Source organism: Melitaea cinxia, chromosome 13 (assembly GCF_905220565.1).
Source record: "Melitaea cinxia chromosome 13, ilMelCinx1.1, whole genome shotgun sequence".
NCBI classification, from domain to species: Eukaryota; Metazoa; Arthropoda; class Insecta; order Lepidoptera; family Nymphalidae; genus Melitaea; species Melitaea cinxia.
This window is the reverse complement of record NC_059406.1, coordinates 12,981,566-12,997,614: the sequence shown is the minus strand read 5'-3', so window position 1 is coordinate 12,997,614 and position 16,049 is coordinate 12,981,566. Positions and strand designations below refer to the sequence as shown.

Genomic DNA, 16,049 nt, shown 5'->3' with positions numbered 1-16,049 from the left:
TAAAATCTACTGCAAGCGAAATATTCCTACACAACGTATTGTGTTACAATAAGCAAAAAAATAATAATAAATAAAAATACATTAATAAATATCTTCATTCGGAAAAAAATCATTCATTTTCGAAATATTTTGCTACTAAAGTCGATTGAGTCACTTTCATATTTATAATTAAATTTATACAAAATTATATAACTTTATTAAGCATAAAAATAGTCTACCTCTCGTTAATAATATTTATCAACTCAGATTTCTATTATTAATAATATATAAAATAAATCTTAATAATAACTAAAATTTACTAGTAAAACTTGAATCAAATCTCGCTAACGTTATACGCGCTATTCAGTGAAAACTAAAAGCTGAAATCCATTAGTTTGGAGCGAGTGTGTCTTCACTATATTCTCTACGTAGAGTCGCTACGTCTCAAGGATAGCGTCTATGTTAATATTGGAGTAGGTAGCGCAGAAATATGGACGTCGGAAAGTTGATACAAAGTAGGATTTTCAGGTACCGTCAAGCCATAAAAGTGTAAACAGCCGAAACTTAATCTTGTTTATTCCAATGTGTAAAACGCGCTCTAGGATTTAGTCTATGTAAATAAATACAAAAAATCTTTCATGTGTTTTATTTGTAATAAAAAAGTTTAATATAAGTAGGTACGTATACAATGTAAGGTCGGTATAAAAAATACAAATGTCAAATAAAAAACAATCACGACTTTTATTATCTTATACAATAAATTTTATGACACGAATAACAATATAAATTTGAATATAGAGCCAATATCGCAAAACCATCTAATTTACGTGTATTCGCATTCAAAACGGCGACGGTACGAAAACGTTATTAGGAAACGTAAAAAAATACAAGCGTTCATAAACAAAAACAATACCGCCCAACGGATTTTCTTACTGACGGTACAGCTGAAAGATTTTCCCCCCGAGTGGGGGGGGTCGGTCGAGGTGGCGGGGCCTTCGCTCCCTGCCCCCAGGCCACCGGGCCAATGGCGGAGCGCCGCGGCCTGGCCCGACCCGAGCTCAGTCGCGTCTGAACCGCGACCCTTGACACACGCGCGCGCCACCGCGTTTCAACCCGGCGACCGCAACCGGCATCATCACGCACGGAGCGCTAGTATACGGCGGGGTCGGAGGCCCAGGGCTCTGCCCTCCGAGAGCCTCCGACCTCCCGCCTCTGGAACTCGGGTTCCGAGGTAGCTGGCGGGAAGACGAGCTACTACCTTCTACACCCGCCAGTCAAGCCGCGTCGACGCAGAGCGGTTCCTCCGCGACCGATAAAGGCCAGAATGTGGAGTGCGTCGTGTGCGGAGATAAGTCCTCCGGGAAGCACTATGGCCAGTTCACTTGTGAGGGTACGTAGGAAGTGAAAGTGTTTTTATATAAACCATGTTTTGTAAGTGTTGTGTGTTTGTGCGCCGGGTCGGGAGGTCATTGGGACGAGATTCGCTGAACACGATAAATTTTTGCTAACAGTTTTAAAAAAGTATAACATAAATTTGACCTCTAAAGACTACTAAAAATAAAATATGGAAACATTAAATGACGATTAATAAAGTTGATTAGATTGAAATATTTAAAAAACGTAGACAGGTAGGAATTCTTCGGTGTGTGCGCGTTTAAAATGTTAAAATCCAAAAAATTCAAGTTTTAAACAATATACCAATTAAACAGTGTATAAAAAAATTAAGTTAAAGATTTTTTGCAATATTTTATACTAAACACTAAAATGCCTTTTTTAAAAGGTTGCCTGGAAGAGATCGCTATAAGCGATAAGGCCGCCTTTGCGTACATCATTTGTTTTTGTATCTAATCGTTCTAAAATGTATCTTCTTTTTTGTGTGCAATAAAACTAAATAAATGATATAAGCTTAATAAATTAAAAATAAATAAATAAAATATAATAAAATATCAACCAATCCTATTATATTTTTACGCTAATTTCAATTATTTTAGTTAGACGTGTAAAACTTAGAATTTGAAATAAAATAATTACGATTTGAAAATGAAATTTATAGTAATAAAGTAATTAACGAAAAGATAAACGATGCAAATGAAACTTCAAAATTCAAAAAAAGAAATAAAGTGACAAATTGAAATCAACAAAAACAACTTTAAATTCTCCCCTTAACCTTAAAAATATCAATTAAACGTGATAAATTCTAATCAGAAGGCAATAAGACAAAGTTTTCTCAAAACGCCTGCTCCTTAAGATAAGGGATACTTCACATTTATGCAAATTAAGCAATCTTGAACGTTGTTACATTCTTCCTTGGGGTTTTCTACTTTAACGAAGTTATCACATATATTTTTAAATACCTACCGACTTTATATATTTTAGTTCCGTTAAAATATTTTATCAAAATTAAATTAAATACATCAAATTAAAGTGTTATTGAAAATATAACACTGTACCTACTCAGAATGAAAATTTAGTTAGGTATGGTAAAGGATACGGGTTAAGGATGTGACGTGAGTTTGACTTTAATTGAATGATTTCAATAAACGTGCAAATGAACTTTTTTGTTCCAAAACATATTAATTTATAAAATACCTAATAGATTTTTATAGAACTTTTCAAGATACTAAAATACAAATAAGTATATATTATGTTTTAATATAATTAAATTGTTGCTAATATAATCTTATACTTCGAAAACATCGACAATAAATCGTAATAGGTGTTGTGGTATATGATATATAATTTGGAGATCAAATGTAGTCTTAACGTAATTTAATAATAACAATATTTTAAAGTTAATACTGGGCCTGTTGCACTGGTTACCGTTAACGCTATTTGACAGATAATACTATCCAACAGATAATTTTTTGATATTCTTTTTCACGATCGAATTCCACTGCATTTATAGTATATTGCAATTGTGAATCTAAAATTTGTAGTTTAACTGTTAAAATCTATTCGTAACTTATGTGCGGGATATCTTTATCCACAACCAATAAAACCAGCCCTAGAGTATTAACTGTATACTTTACATATAAATAACAGTTAAATAATGTTTTTAAAAATGTAGAAAATTAATTATTCAAGCTCTTATACTCTGATATGTCTTTAAGCTTAATAATAAGAATGTCCGTTGATTATTACTCAATAGGTTGGAATTGAATGGTCTATTAGACGGCGGATAGCTAACAATTTTCATGAATAACTAATTAAACGTAAGAGGGGGATAGTTTAATGATCATTGTGTTTAAATTTATAATTAAAACTAATCTTTGAGTTTGAGTTTTGATATAATTTAGAAAAAGGAGCATATTCCTATTTAAAAGGCCGGCAACGCGCCTGCTAATCCTCTGATGTAGCGGGTGTCTGTGGATGTTGTTTTCACTTACCACCAGGTAAGTCAACTATCCGTTAGTCAACTTCTATAAAAAAAAATGTGATTCGACTGTTTGCATTAAAATAATTTGTGCTAGTTAAAGATAATTATATTAATTTCATTTTAAATTTAATGCAATATTTTTTTTAAACAAGGAAATATCATTATCTGCGTTATTAATACTAGTAGAAGATATTTGGTATATTGTGAAAAAATAAAAATACTGATAAATTTTATGTTGACGTACAAAATTAAGTCAAATCTAATCAAACTATCATTACATATCGCTGGTGAACGCTCATTAAAATATTAAAAAGCATCGACAGCTAATAACCAGTTGATTCTTGAGGTAATTGTTACTAAGATAGCCTCCGTGATAAAAGTGTGAATGAATCCCTGGGAACTCGGGTTCACCATTATACTCCCAGTTAAATTGTTACAAACAAGATTATCGCACTTGTCGTTACAATGACTTGAACTTAAGTGCATTTTACTTATAAGATTAAAATTATTATCTAAGATTTTTATAAAAAAAATCTATAAGTATATTTTATTTTATTTAATTAGGATAGTTTAAAGCTTATTATAACTATAACTAATACAGAATATGAATAAAAAAAGCTAATAACAAGCTACCACATATAGAAGAATATATAATTACTTATAAATAATATTTTAATAAAACAATTTGTCAACTTTAAAAGGACATATTATTAACCTTTTATATATTATTGGTTAACTTTTTGTAATAATTAATTAATAAGCCGTCCGTTTAATACAAACAAAAATGCAATATCAATAATTACACGAAACTATAACCAAAGTAAAAATAATTAAATAACTGCGAATATCAGTAAGTAATTAATTGCTAATTATCGTTTTACTATATGTATGTGTATTAAAATCATCGACCTCAGTTCACGCTTAACTTCTTCAGCGCATAAACACGCGGTCTACGGTCTAAATGTAAGTTACAAGGTTTGAGGAAATCATCTGTTTGCATACAGTTTTAGACAATGTTTTTTATTTTTTCTTAGTAAAACGTTTTTTTTTTTTTTTTTTTGTTCTAAAGCTGTATTCGTAACTTGGTTTCCTATCTCGTCCTTTTAAATGTTCCTCTAAGGGAACCGGATTATTGCTTCGGAGGAAACTATATTGGTTATCGGGGAAAATGAATCTAGTGTACCTACTAACACGTTGAATGAACCCAAGCTGTTCCTACTAGTTTCCTTCAAATTAATTTGGTAGTTTGACAAGAAGGTTTGCCAACATGTTATAAAGAAGGAAAAAAATCAGTTATGGATATATTATCAGTTTTAGAATTCCCGCCAAAAGAATTATCTTTCCAAGTACATAGAACGGAAGATCCCGTTACAGTTTTATTACAATCAAGGATTACAGAGTAGATATACAATAAACTCACATATAATTATTAAACGTAGCTCATTTTTTACGACTGTATTTTTGCGTGAATTTGTGAAGAGATATCGCTGTAGCCGATTTCTCCAAAAACTTTTTTTAATGATAAATTTATTACTACAATAAAATATAATTTCACACCTCATCCTAAGAAATCAATTAATACGTTATTAACTTGTATGTGTCAAAAATTCCTATCGTATATGCATGACAGTTTAAAATGTACATTTATAAAAGCTTAGGACTGTGATAACTTTCTAAGCTTATTCACCAGACAACGGTCTGTCTCACGTTGAATTCTTATCAAAATATCTCATAAATTATTCAAACAGATATGTTATTGTATGTTTTATTTAAAGCGCTGAATGTTTTGTGAGCTTCGAAGATAAAATCCATATCTATTTTTAAAAATAAATGTTTATTTAGTTTTTTACGGTTTAAGAATTTATTTATCGAAAAAATAAAGAATACGATTCTATTTACATTAACATATGTTATATGAGAAAACGAGATAGGTACACATAAATAGGTGCTTTAAAATTCGAATCTCTCACGAATATCACAGCCCTCAAGTAGTCTTGTGCTGTGATGAGTAAAGTGGGGCACCCGGTAGAGTAGTAGGTAGAGTCGACAGCGCGATTGTGATAATTCTGGTGTTGCAGCCCTGGCCCATAGGCTTCGACAACCGCTAAAGATCAAGTGGACTGTACGCTTGTTTGCAACCGTAGTAAAGAAATACTGTACACTCGATTAAAACAATGTATGTCTAAATATCAGTATTACCTTGGTATCATAGGAATTTGATAGCAGTAAATATTGAAAAAATAAAAATAAATACTGTATTAAATCGACTTCGAGCACATTTGTTTACTCGTAATCTTCAGACGTCCGATGTTAGCGGTCTCTCGTTGATACACTATCTAGAGTGGCGCCATGCTCAATTCTTCCTCATTAATTTGAATTCATTAATAACTTGCGTATAATCTACGCCGTCGCTAATCTAAAGTCGAAATTATTTCATTAAATAATTATACAAATTCCTTTTATCGACTGCCCAGTGGCGCCAAAAGGGTCACGACCTTTTATCATCAAAGAAATGTCTAATTGTTACTTTAACTATTTGTGGCGTGTGTTTTTTGTTTGACATAATTATGCACGTTCAGAATATTTTTATTATGGTGGTAATTAGGAGGATGTTGATCAATATTTTCTCGGATGAACTTGTACTTGTATACCCGTGCGAATTATTCGCACTAAATAAGTGAAAATTACCGACCGTCAATCATGAAAATTTTCTTTCAAAATTTAAGCCGTAATTTATATCATTTTAATTATTAATTAATTAAAAAAAACAAAACAATAATATTTTTTTTTTAGTTTTGGATGACGATAGAGCAAGCAATTATCGATAAAATGATATATGAAGTTATGTGGAGTAATTGTGAGCTCTTTTCTAAAAAAGGAGGCAAACATCTTAACCTCAGCGTATTAATATATATGATAGTCTTTAGATTTTTATATTGTACTGATTAATATTTTCTTTACTTGAATTAAATATTAGAAAAAAAACGGTGACACAAAAAAGGTTGCACAATACATTCTACATAACATCTCATATGTTTAATTATTCATAAATAAACAAATTGGTAATATAATTTAAATATAGAAACTCCTATACAATATACTTATTATACAAACATTGGTTAACTCGTGCTATTGGAACGGCGATTTACAACAAAATAAATCGATAAAATAAACTCGGAAATGTTTTCGTTAATGCCATCACTATTACCATAATACGAGTATCGATAAACTGCATTAGTGTCGCACCCATAAACTGTTATTTTGATGTCAACAAATTCACTTTATTAACTGTTGGACCTCCCGCTGACCGAGATGCAACCTTGTCGAAGTAAAAGTGAGCCGATACTCGAAGTTGGATCCCAATAAAAAGTTTACAGCCGCTACATTGACATGGTTCCCTAACGAAGCGCTTTGGACTTCAATGCTCGCGTTCCTGAGCGACAATACTGATCTCGTTTGACACCTGAATACAGTGATGTCGCTTGATCTTGAGACTTCGGTGTTTTGACTGAATCCATTGCACTTTTTTAAGATTGTAATCAGGTTTACTTTTTCTTTATTTTACTTTGTTTATTAATTTTAAGACTAATAATTGACTTAAATATCTTTAAAATGTAGGCTCTAAAATAATTATAAAATCATTAAATACTGTGTAGGTATCTTATTGATAATTAATTACATAAACGCATATCTAAACTTTACCTGAAAAATTCTAAGCATAATTTTTGATTGTCATGTAATCAAACATGACTACTCGATTACTAGTTTCACAATCAAGAGAATACAAACGTACAAATTAAACTAAGTAGGCGAAAAATTATCGATACGACGCCTCACTATCTCGACGTCTAACCGGTCAGTTTATGGTATGTTTTGTCCCGCGATACCGTGGCAGTTAACCCTATCTTTACGACCGACTCTAAACATAAGTGTCTCTCCGAACTTATTTATTCTTATCTCATTCCACTTTTTAAATTGAATCTGTGATCGGCGCGTGTGTGGCGCTCTCGGCCGACACTAAAACTGTCAATATACTCCTCAAATCTTTTAATGAAATTTTCGATAATTTAACGTTGAATTTATACGAACCTGGGCACAACACTAGTCAATAAGGTAAACATTTGTGTTGTGACGTTAAGTAGCATTTTTTTTTATTTAGTTTCGTCGTGTTCGGTAAGAGCTGCGGCGATCGTCACCTCGTTAACTAAAAAACATTTTCGATCATATAAAGTGAATCGCATTCGAATTTTTTATATATTATAATAAATTCTGAAACCATTATTAACATTGTGTTACCTGTAATAACTTGAAATGTATCCGTGGTATAATGAGTTTTTTTTATTGCATGTCTTTTCTGTTATAAAAAAACCTTAATTATAATAAATTAACTTCTTAAATTGACATTTCTTTGAAAATCAAGTATTCTGTGTATATATTAAATGTTTTGTACATTTAACTGTTTGAATTTTCACGTCTTAACTACTGTCTAAGTAGAATTTTTATTATATACAGCACAATGTATTCATTATAAAATAAATAAATGCATGAAATTTTCCTTGTAGTATACCATTTAATTATTCACAATTAAAATTCTTCATTTCATTGTCACATGTAACTAACTACAAGGTTGTTTCTTACGATCGTACCCACAGCCAAGTATTTTGTATCATTTAGATTAAAAAATGTATGTTTTTATTTTAATATTTTTGTAACTTACTAAAATGAAATAAAATTTAATCTTTAGAACACACATACACACATCAGTATATCGCAGTCTACTGCTGGACATATGCCTCCACAAGTTTGCGCCACAAATGGCGTGAACTCATGTGTTTTGCCCATAGTCACTACGCTGAGAAGGCGGGTTAGTGACCACAGGGCTGGCTTTATCACACATAAGAGACTGCTGCCCGTCTTCGGCCTGTGTATTTCAAAGCTAGCAGTTGGATGATTATCTCGCTATCGGTTTTAAGTTCCGAGGTGGTAGTAGAACTGTGTTATCCCTTAGTCGCCTCTTACGACACCCACTGGGAGAGAGGGGGTGGCTATATTCTTAGTGCCGTAACGACACAGCCTCTTTCTTAGAAAATATATACGCATTAGTGGAGATATTTTTCAAAACACTTTTCTATTATCAATAATACCAGTCTAATCTTTATATTCTTATATCCAAAGTCGTATAAAAACGCGTTTTGAGTATGAAATAAAATATACCCACAATTTCAGTTATTTAGACAATTCAAATTTTTTACATCTTAAGTTTAATTAAAACAAATAGAACAATTACAATACTTAATGTATCTTAAGTAATATACCTACCCTAATATACCTATTAATTTCATATAAAATTTACACAACGATTTTTCATATATTTCCTACTTATAAACATAAAAAATCTATAATACATATCTATGATAAATATACTCGTACATAATATACACACAAATACTATCACGTAAAAATCAATAAATTTAAACATGAATGTTTTCGCGAAATTCGTAAATAATAATTGTATCATAAAATTAAAACCATTAATAACTCAACCTACTTCACTAAAGCGGATATTTTGTCATTAATCCTCGCCGTTCATTATTCCCTTTGTGTCATAATGAAATGATTATAGGAAGTAATCATTATTGAGTGCATCAATGATCCGTACACGATAATTGCGTTGAACCATTGAATAGTTGATCTACATCAAAACAAGATGGCGCTGTACTTTCTCATGAGCATTTTGTATTCGTTCTGCTGATATCTGTCAATAATTAGTATGTTAAAATGATATTGATAAATGAAAATAATATAATATTTTGTAAACTAGGCGAGTAATAATTTCGGATTAAATAGTATGTAATATAATATGTAAAAAAATAACGAATGAATTGGTGCGAATTGATTCAAAAACCAAAACCTTTCTATTTTATCTATATTTATACAGACATGCGATAAATTTGAAATAGAAAAAGATAGTAAGATACTTGTAAAAATAATAAGACGTCTATTTTGCAATTATATTAATTAGTAACGATTAATCTATACCTACCTATTCTTAGTAAGAACATAAATTAGAAAATTCCCTAGGAATATTAATAGCTTAAGGTCATTACACGTATGAATGATGAGGCAGTTGGTTCAAGGTCAGTATAGCAATCTCTTCTTAAATGACCTTTTGATACACCACTTATCTTCCACGTCCTAACATATTCTCATTTACAGCAGTTTTAAGTAACAAATCGCTTGTAGAATATGAGTAATGCGTGATGTTTGAAAAAGGCACGTCCAACTTAGGACCTGTAAAAAACAATATTTGTATACTTAACAATATTATTCATAAAATTGATTTATAAGTCTATCATGTATCATGGTCATGATCGGGCACAATTGTATAATGCTAATTTTAGTTAACTTATACAATAATAATTTACCTGTAATTGCATTTAGGTGAGGAGTATAGTATAAATGTCACAAGTGGAAATAGTATTGATAATCTAAATTATTAAGATAATGTTAAGCATTATCAATTTATTTTCTATTTTTCTTTCCAAATTTATATATAATAGATTTTACAATGTATCTCTAAATTTAAAAAAATTACGGTTTATTTATTTATTGCGTATATTTTGTAATTGGGAATATAATTAAACTGTTATGTAATATTGGGTTAAAAAGCTTCAGTCATTAATGAAGTTTTTGAGCTTAAATTGATTTCATTCCATTGCTAGCTCGGCACGCATTAATTACAGATTCCGAATGTTAATTGTACGTAACATTAGTGTTGTCAAATGTATTCGAATTCTTTGATTTAACTACAAGCGCTTTAAAGTGCTTATGGGTAATAAGTTATCCATACTAATGTTATAAACCTGAAAAGTTTTTTTTAAACGTGCTAATCTGAGGAACTACTGAATCGAATATAAAAACTTCTTGTTTTGGAAATGTCCCGAGGAAGGCTATAAGGTATTTTGCCAATTTTTATTTATTTATTTAGCAGTAGGTATAACTTAAACGCATAACTTGACGCCGCGTTGGCGCAACGGTCACAGCCATGGATTGTACCTACCTGTTGTGCTGGCGGTTGCGGGTTTGATCCCCGCACATGACAAACATTTGTATTGGCCATACAGGTGTTTGCCATGGTCTGGGTGTTTGTGCAGTCCTTGTGGGTCTCCCCACCGTGCCTCGGAGAGCACGTTAAGCCTTCGGTCCCGGTTGTTATCATGTACACCTGATACTGATCGTTACTCATAGTAGGGAATATATCCACCAACCCGCATTGGAGCAGCGTGGTGGATTAAGCTCTGATCCTTCTCCTACGTGGGAAAAGAGGCCTATGCCCAATAGTGGGATATTACAGGCTGAAGCGTAGTTATAATTTTTTTAGATAATATACATCAAATGAATTCTATTGACTGTAGTCGTATCAGTTAACGTAATTTTTATTACAATTTAAACCTATTGCAATAAGCGTATGCTAGGTTCAGTTGAGCTTAAAAAGATCAAATTAAAAGATATATAACATGTATGTTTTGTCGTGACAATTGCCTACAAAATAACACAACGTTTTTTGTTAATATCTGGGCGTGTTTCACCAGTTTTAAATAAAGTTACGCTGGACATTAGCCTCTTTCTCCACCACGCTGCTCTAATGAGGTTACCCGGATATTTTCCCAATTATGAGTAACGATCGCTCTCAGGTATTTAGGATAACAAGCGGGACTGACGGCTTACCGTGATCCAATGAGGAGACCCACTTGCTGTCCAAACCGGAAATAAATATTTGTTCAAACACAAATATCCATCCCGATCGGGAATCGAACCCGCAAGCCGTCGGTGTTTTAGGCGACTACACGCACCATTTCACCAGAGCAGTCGTTACCACATGACTTGTATCGCTACAACTACGTAACGACAAATCTTAGATCCACGATCGTGGAAAGAAATATTTAATAAATATAGTGGAATTCCATGGTAATAAAGATCAATATATCATAAACTTACATCCGTTGGATACCATCATCTGTCAAATAGCGTGATCCACAAATGGTAAAACAGGCCCTTAATCTTAAAAGCACTCAAAGTATACATGGTTCTTTTACTATCTTAGTATATATCACATATAAAGTTACGCAGTGACGATAAACACTGCAAGTCGATTACATGTTTCAACAGATGCATTAATTGTGAACTTAACGAAGTTAGAATTATTCATAACCCGCACGCATAATATATTATAATAATTTAACGCACAGAACCTACATATCATAACGTGGTATGATAGATATAGAATATTATTTTCTGAATACAAAAGCTACTAAAATACATTAAAGATAAACTTCCGACGGTTTAAAAAGCTTTATATAATTTTCATCATTATCATCATTACAGTCTTTACAGTCCACTGCGGGACATAGGCCTCTCCAAGTTTTTGCCAAAAATAACGTGAACTCATGTGTTTTGCCCATAGTCACCACGCTGGGTAGGCGGGTTGGTGACCGCAGGGCTGGCTTTGTCGCACCGAAGACGCTGCTGCCCGTCTTCGGCCTGTGTATTTCAAAGCCAGCAGTTGGATGGTTATCCCGCCAACGGTCGGCTTTTTAAGTTCCATCGTGGTAGCGGAACTGTTTTATCCCTTAGTCGCCTCTTACGACACCCACGGGAAGAGAGAGGGTGGCTATATTCTTTAGTACCGTAGCCTGACAGTATTATATATAATTTTAGTTAATTCTAATTTTGGATAAGAATAATTAAAATTATTTGGCTACTTAAGCTGTCTTTCGTCATTCTGGTGAGAGAAATAGAAGCCAATGTACAGCTATAGCTACAAAATTCCTTTTTAATTCTGTGTGTGTCACAGAAAAATCATTGAAATATCTGTTCTATTAGATTTATTTCCTAGCATTCATTTAGCAATATGCTTATTACGAGTAAAGGTAATCTCAAAATATTGTCATATCATAAACATGATTATAAAATACTACTTATTCTATCTTTACAACATGTGCTTTTTTTTACATCAAATCAAAACCCATAAAAATTTAAAACGGGAAAAATATTCATTCATTTTTAAGCAAGAATTCATTATTTTTAAGTTTTGTGCTTACTTATAATTTCTATATAAGATATCAAAATCAAAATCAAAATCAAAAATAGCTTTATTCAAATAGGCTCCAAGAGCATTTTCGAATCGTCATTTTACAAATTAAATCTTAAAAAATTAATTATTATGTTTGTAAAAGTGAAACTACCACCGATTCGGAATGTTACTGTTAATGTTCGGATTCGATATGTTACAGGATAGTTGTCACAGAGAATATGGGAACTCCATTGTCACACCGACTGTCCACGGTGTTTGCAACAGTACCAAAATACCAGAAACATACGAGTAGATTGATTAGTGAAAATAAATAATAAAAAAGAGCACTGTCTTACTATAATTTTATTTACCAAACCCAACTAATGGGGTCAAATAAAAAAAAAACATAAAAAAATAGCAACTCCTACGTAATTTGAACGTGTCCACTATAATCTCGAAACGATTACGTATTCTCAGTAATAATTGTACCACTTCGTAACGTTTATATTTTTCCTTCGCATTTTAGTGACAATATATTATTTAAAAGGTAACAAGCGGTGTTTATAGACATGATTTGCGGTTTTTAATAAACTCGACTAATTACATATTTTTATAAAAAATATATATTTTGTTCCGCTCAGGTTTGTGGTTATTTCTAACCCATCAATTAATTAATAATTAGCATCTAGTAAATCGTTTCTGTTTAAAGGAAGTCGTAAAATAGATTTTTATTCAAGTAAGTTTTAATCCATATCATTTTTTTATTTATTTTATATAAGCGGACGGTTTACCTGATGGTAAGCGATTACCGTAGCTTATCTGACGTCTGCAACACCAGAAGCATCGCAAGCACGTTGTCGACCTTACCTCCAATTCCCCCCAGCAGCTCTAGTCACTTTACTCACCAACAAGAACACAAAACTGCTTGAAAACAGTATTACGTAGCTGTGATCTGAAAGGTCGAAGAAGCCTAGTCGGGCATATTTTGAACAGGAAATTTCCTGCTGTACCTTACCTCAGTTAAAATGTTTAATGTATATACACCACTAATCTGTTACCGTGGACTACAGTCTAATAAATGTACATAAATGTGCATAAAAACATTGACTATAAAGCTATAAACCAAAGAAATTAATTTTATTTATTTTTAACGACAGCAATCACAAAAATAATTGAAAAAGTAGATTTGTTTCTATATATAATATAAACATTTTTTTATTATACATTGTATGTTATCAATCCTTAAAATAACTTTTAACTCTGTGTCTCTGATCAATCAGACTGAATCCAAAAAAAACCGTGTGTCGTCCAGGTACCATAGTAGTAGTGGGACACCAGATAGGAACAAAGTTCCTTATCATAAAATATTAATTTCAAGTTCTATTCGAGGTAGGTATAAAGAAAATAATTATTCAGGTATAAATTTTTTATTATGATTTTTTCATCGATAAAAAAAAAACTACGTTAAAAATTATCTTACACCTTTATTTTATTAACAATGATTTATAAAAAAATATAAAAATTATCGAATGATATAATAATAATAATAATAGCAAACTGCAATAATAATAACAGTCATCACATAGACTATAAAACTGTATAGCCATCATAAACAGACTATACAAAAAAATCTTACGCTTTTTTTAACGATACGGACGTTTTTTGCCGGCTACCCCTTCGCAACGCTCTATATATAAGGAACTTCATTCCAAAAAAAATAATACAATATTTAGTCACCTAATAATCTTAATAATCTTAATAATAACCCTAAATCTCCGCCTGTCCCTTACCATTGTCGCGAGTTTCAAATCTCGATGTCAATGTACTGTTGCAATTTGCAAGCGGCTCGCGATCTTCCCAGCGATAGTGGTAATTGGGCGCAACCAGCGATAGTCCGGCACGCATCGCTTGCTCTTACGTGAGCTGATATATCTTGCTGTTATTAAGAATCAATAAGGTGTATTATATTTTAGTGAAGCTGCTTGCGTTATATTAATGTTAATATATAAATATATAAATCGTTTTTGTTCAATGATATATAATAATAACAAAAGTAAAAACAATTTTTCTTTTTGTAATTGATAAACACTAAAATTACTCGACTGACTACAAATTGTTTGACGAATAGAACACTATGCTATCAGTAGTAATTCAGGCTTTGTTACTAAAGAAAATGGAACACAAAAAATTGCTTAGTCCAAGCATTCGAAGCCGTGGCGGAAAGCTTCGTATAAAAATTTATTTCTACAGGAAGTGATTATTTATAGCTTCCCTTTATTCTAATAGCTGATGGGACACAAATTATTATAAATCACTTTACGAATCAAAAAAGAAACACAAACAATTACAACTACATTAACCCTACACAAAAGCAACTTTCTACTACACATTACATCTAGACTCGACTCTACCCCACACTGTGTCACACACAACGCCTTATCTCTACGCAAAACCCTAACGGGATCTCGGGAGGCAATGAAATGTTTTTCACAGTATCACAATTCGTGCCTGGGCTTTAAAATAGATCTCACTAACATTTCTAGTGCTTTGGTAACAACTACATATTTATCTAGACCTAGTTTTATAGGTTAATAGCGATATGAATAGCGCTATTGAAATGAGTCGCTTCGAAAATAGAATTATGTTTGCTTGAGAGGGCTGCCGCTGCTCTCCGATAATCAGTTACTATGCAAGCAAACTATCATTTATTACTATTATTATTATTATTAAAAAGCACTACCTAGACTCAAGTGTTAAACGCTACAAAAACTAAAATAAAAATAAAATACTAGAGTGTGTGCTTAAGACCGCACGGCAGAAGTAAAAAATTCATTAGCTATCGCAATTAAGCAATAACGCAATAAGTCCCGAGTTCACCCGATCGAGCCTTTCACTGTTCAGCAGCGAAGAGCAGCTGTCAGTATCTTTCTCGATCGGGTACACTCGGCGATCCCGAGTTCACCCGATCGAGCCTTTTACCTCAGAGCGTGACGGATCAGCCTAACTTACTACCTTCAAAAAAATGTGTGTGGTGCGCTAAAAGGAGTTGTTTTACACGGGGAAAGATTCATATGCCCAACAGTGGGATATTGCAGGCTGAATCAAAGATTTTAATGTCATATTTGTTAATTTAACTAATACTAGATAGTGTTTGAAAAACTTATTTGATATTTCTCCATTATTCTTTGATATTTCAGCTCTACCTTCTTTGATAGGCATAATAAAAGAATCTTTTAAACTTTTTAGTCAAAAAATGTACCATCCAAACCTATTCTATATCAAAAAATTCCACATAAATCATATAAAATTGTTCATGTCGGAACATTCATAAAATTAGTAATACATAAAAAAACGAGTAGTCAAAATCGTAGACGATATAATAAGTTTGAACTAATACATATTTCACGGACAAACGGTTCACGAGCACGCCACATCCACTCACGCCACCGTTCTGACTTTCTACCCAATTTCAATATTTAAATGATAATAATCCATACAAATAACCGAACTGTCGACACTAGTTACTTTCTGGTGATCACGAAAAGTTTCAAATTTTTTTTACTAAAAACCGGTTCAATAAATAAAAAACGAACGATATATCAAGACGACGTTATACTCTTT

At 32.1% G+C, this 16,049-nt stretch overlaps 1 protein-coding gene across 1 annotated transcript in view; it reads left to right on the top strand.

Moving 5' to 3' along the window:
* Window positions 1-1,071: 1,071 nt before the first annotated feature.
* The window catches only part of LOC123658917 (steroid receptor seven-up, isoforms B/C), a gene marked incomplete at its 5' end in the record, with an annotated part of 96,320 nt that continues 81,342 nt past the window's right edge, over window positions 1,072-16,049 (top strand). The window contains one exon of the mRNA XM_045594208.1: window positions 1,072-1,369. Coding sequence (XP_045450164.1) covers window positions 1,072-1,369 — 298 coding nt within the window. The remainder of the gene's footprint in view (window positions 1,370-16,049) is intronic.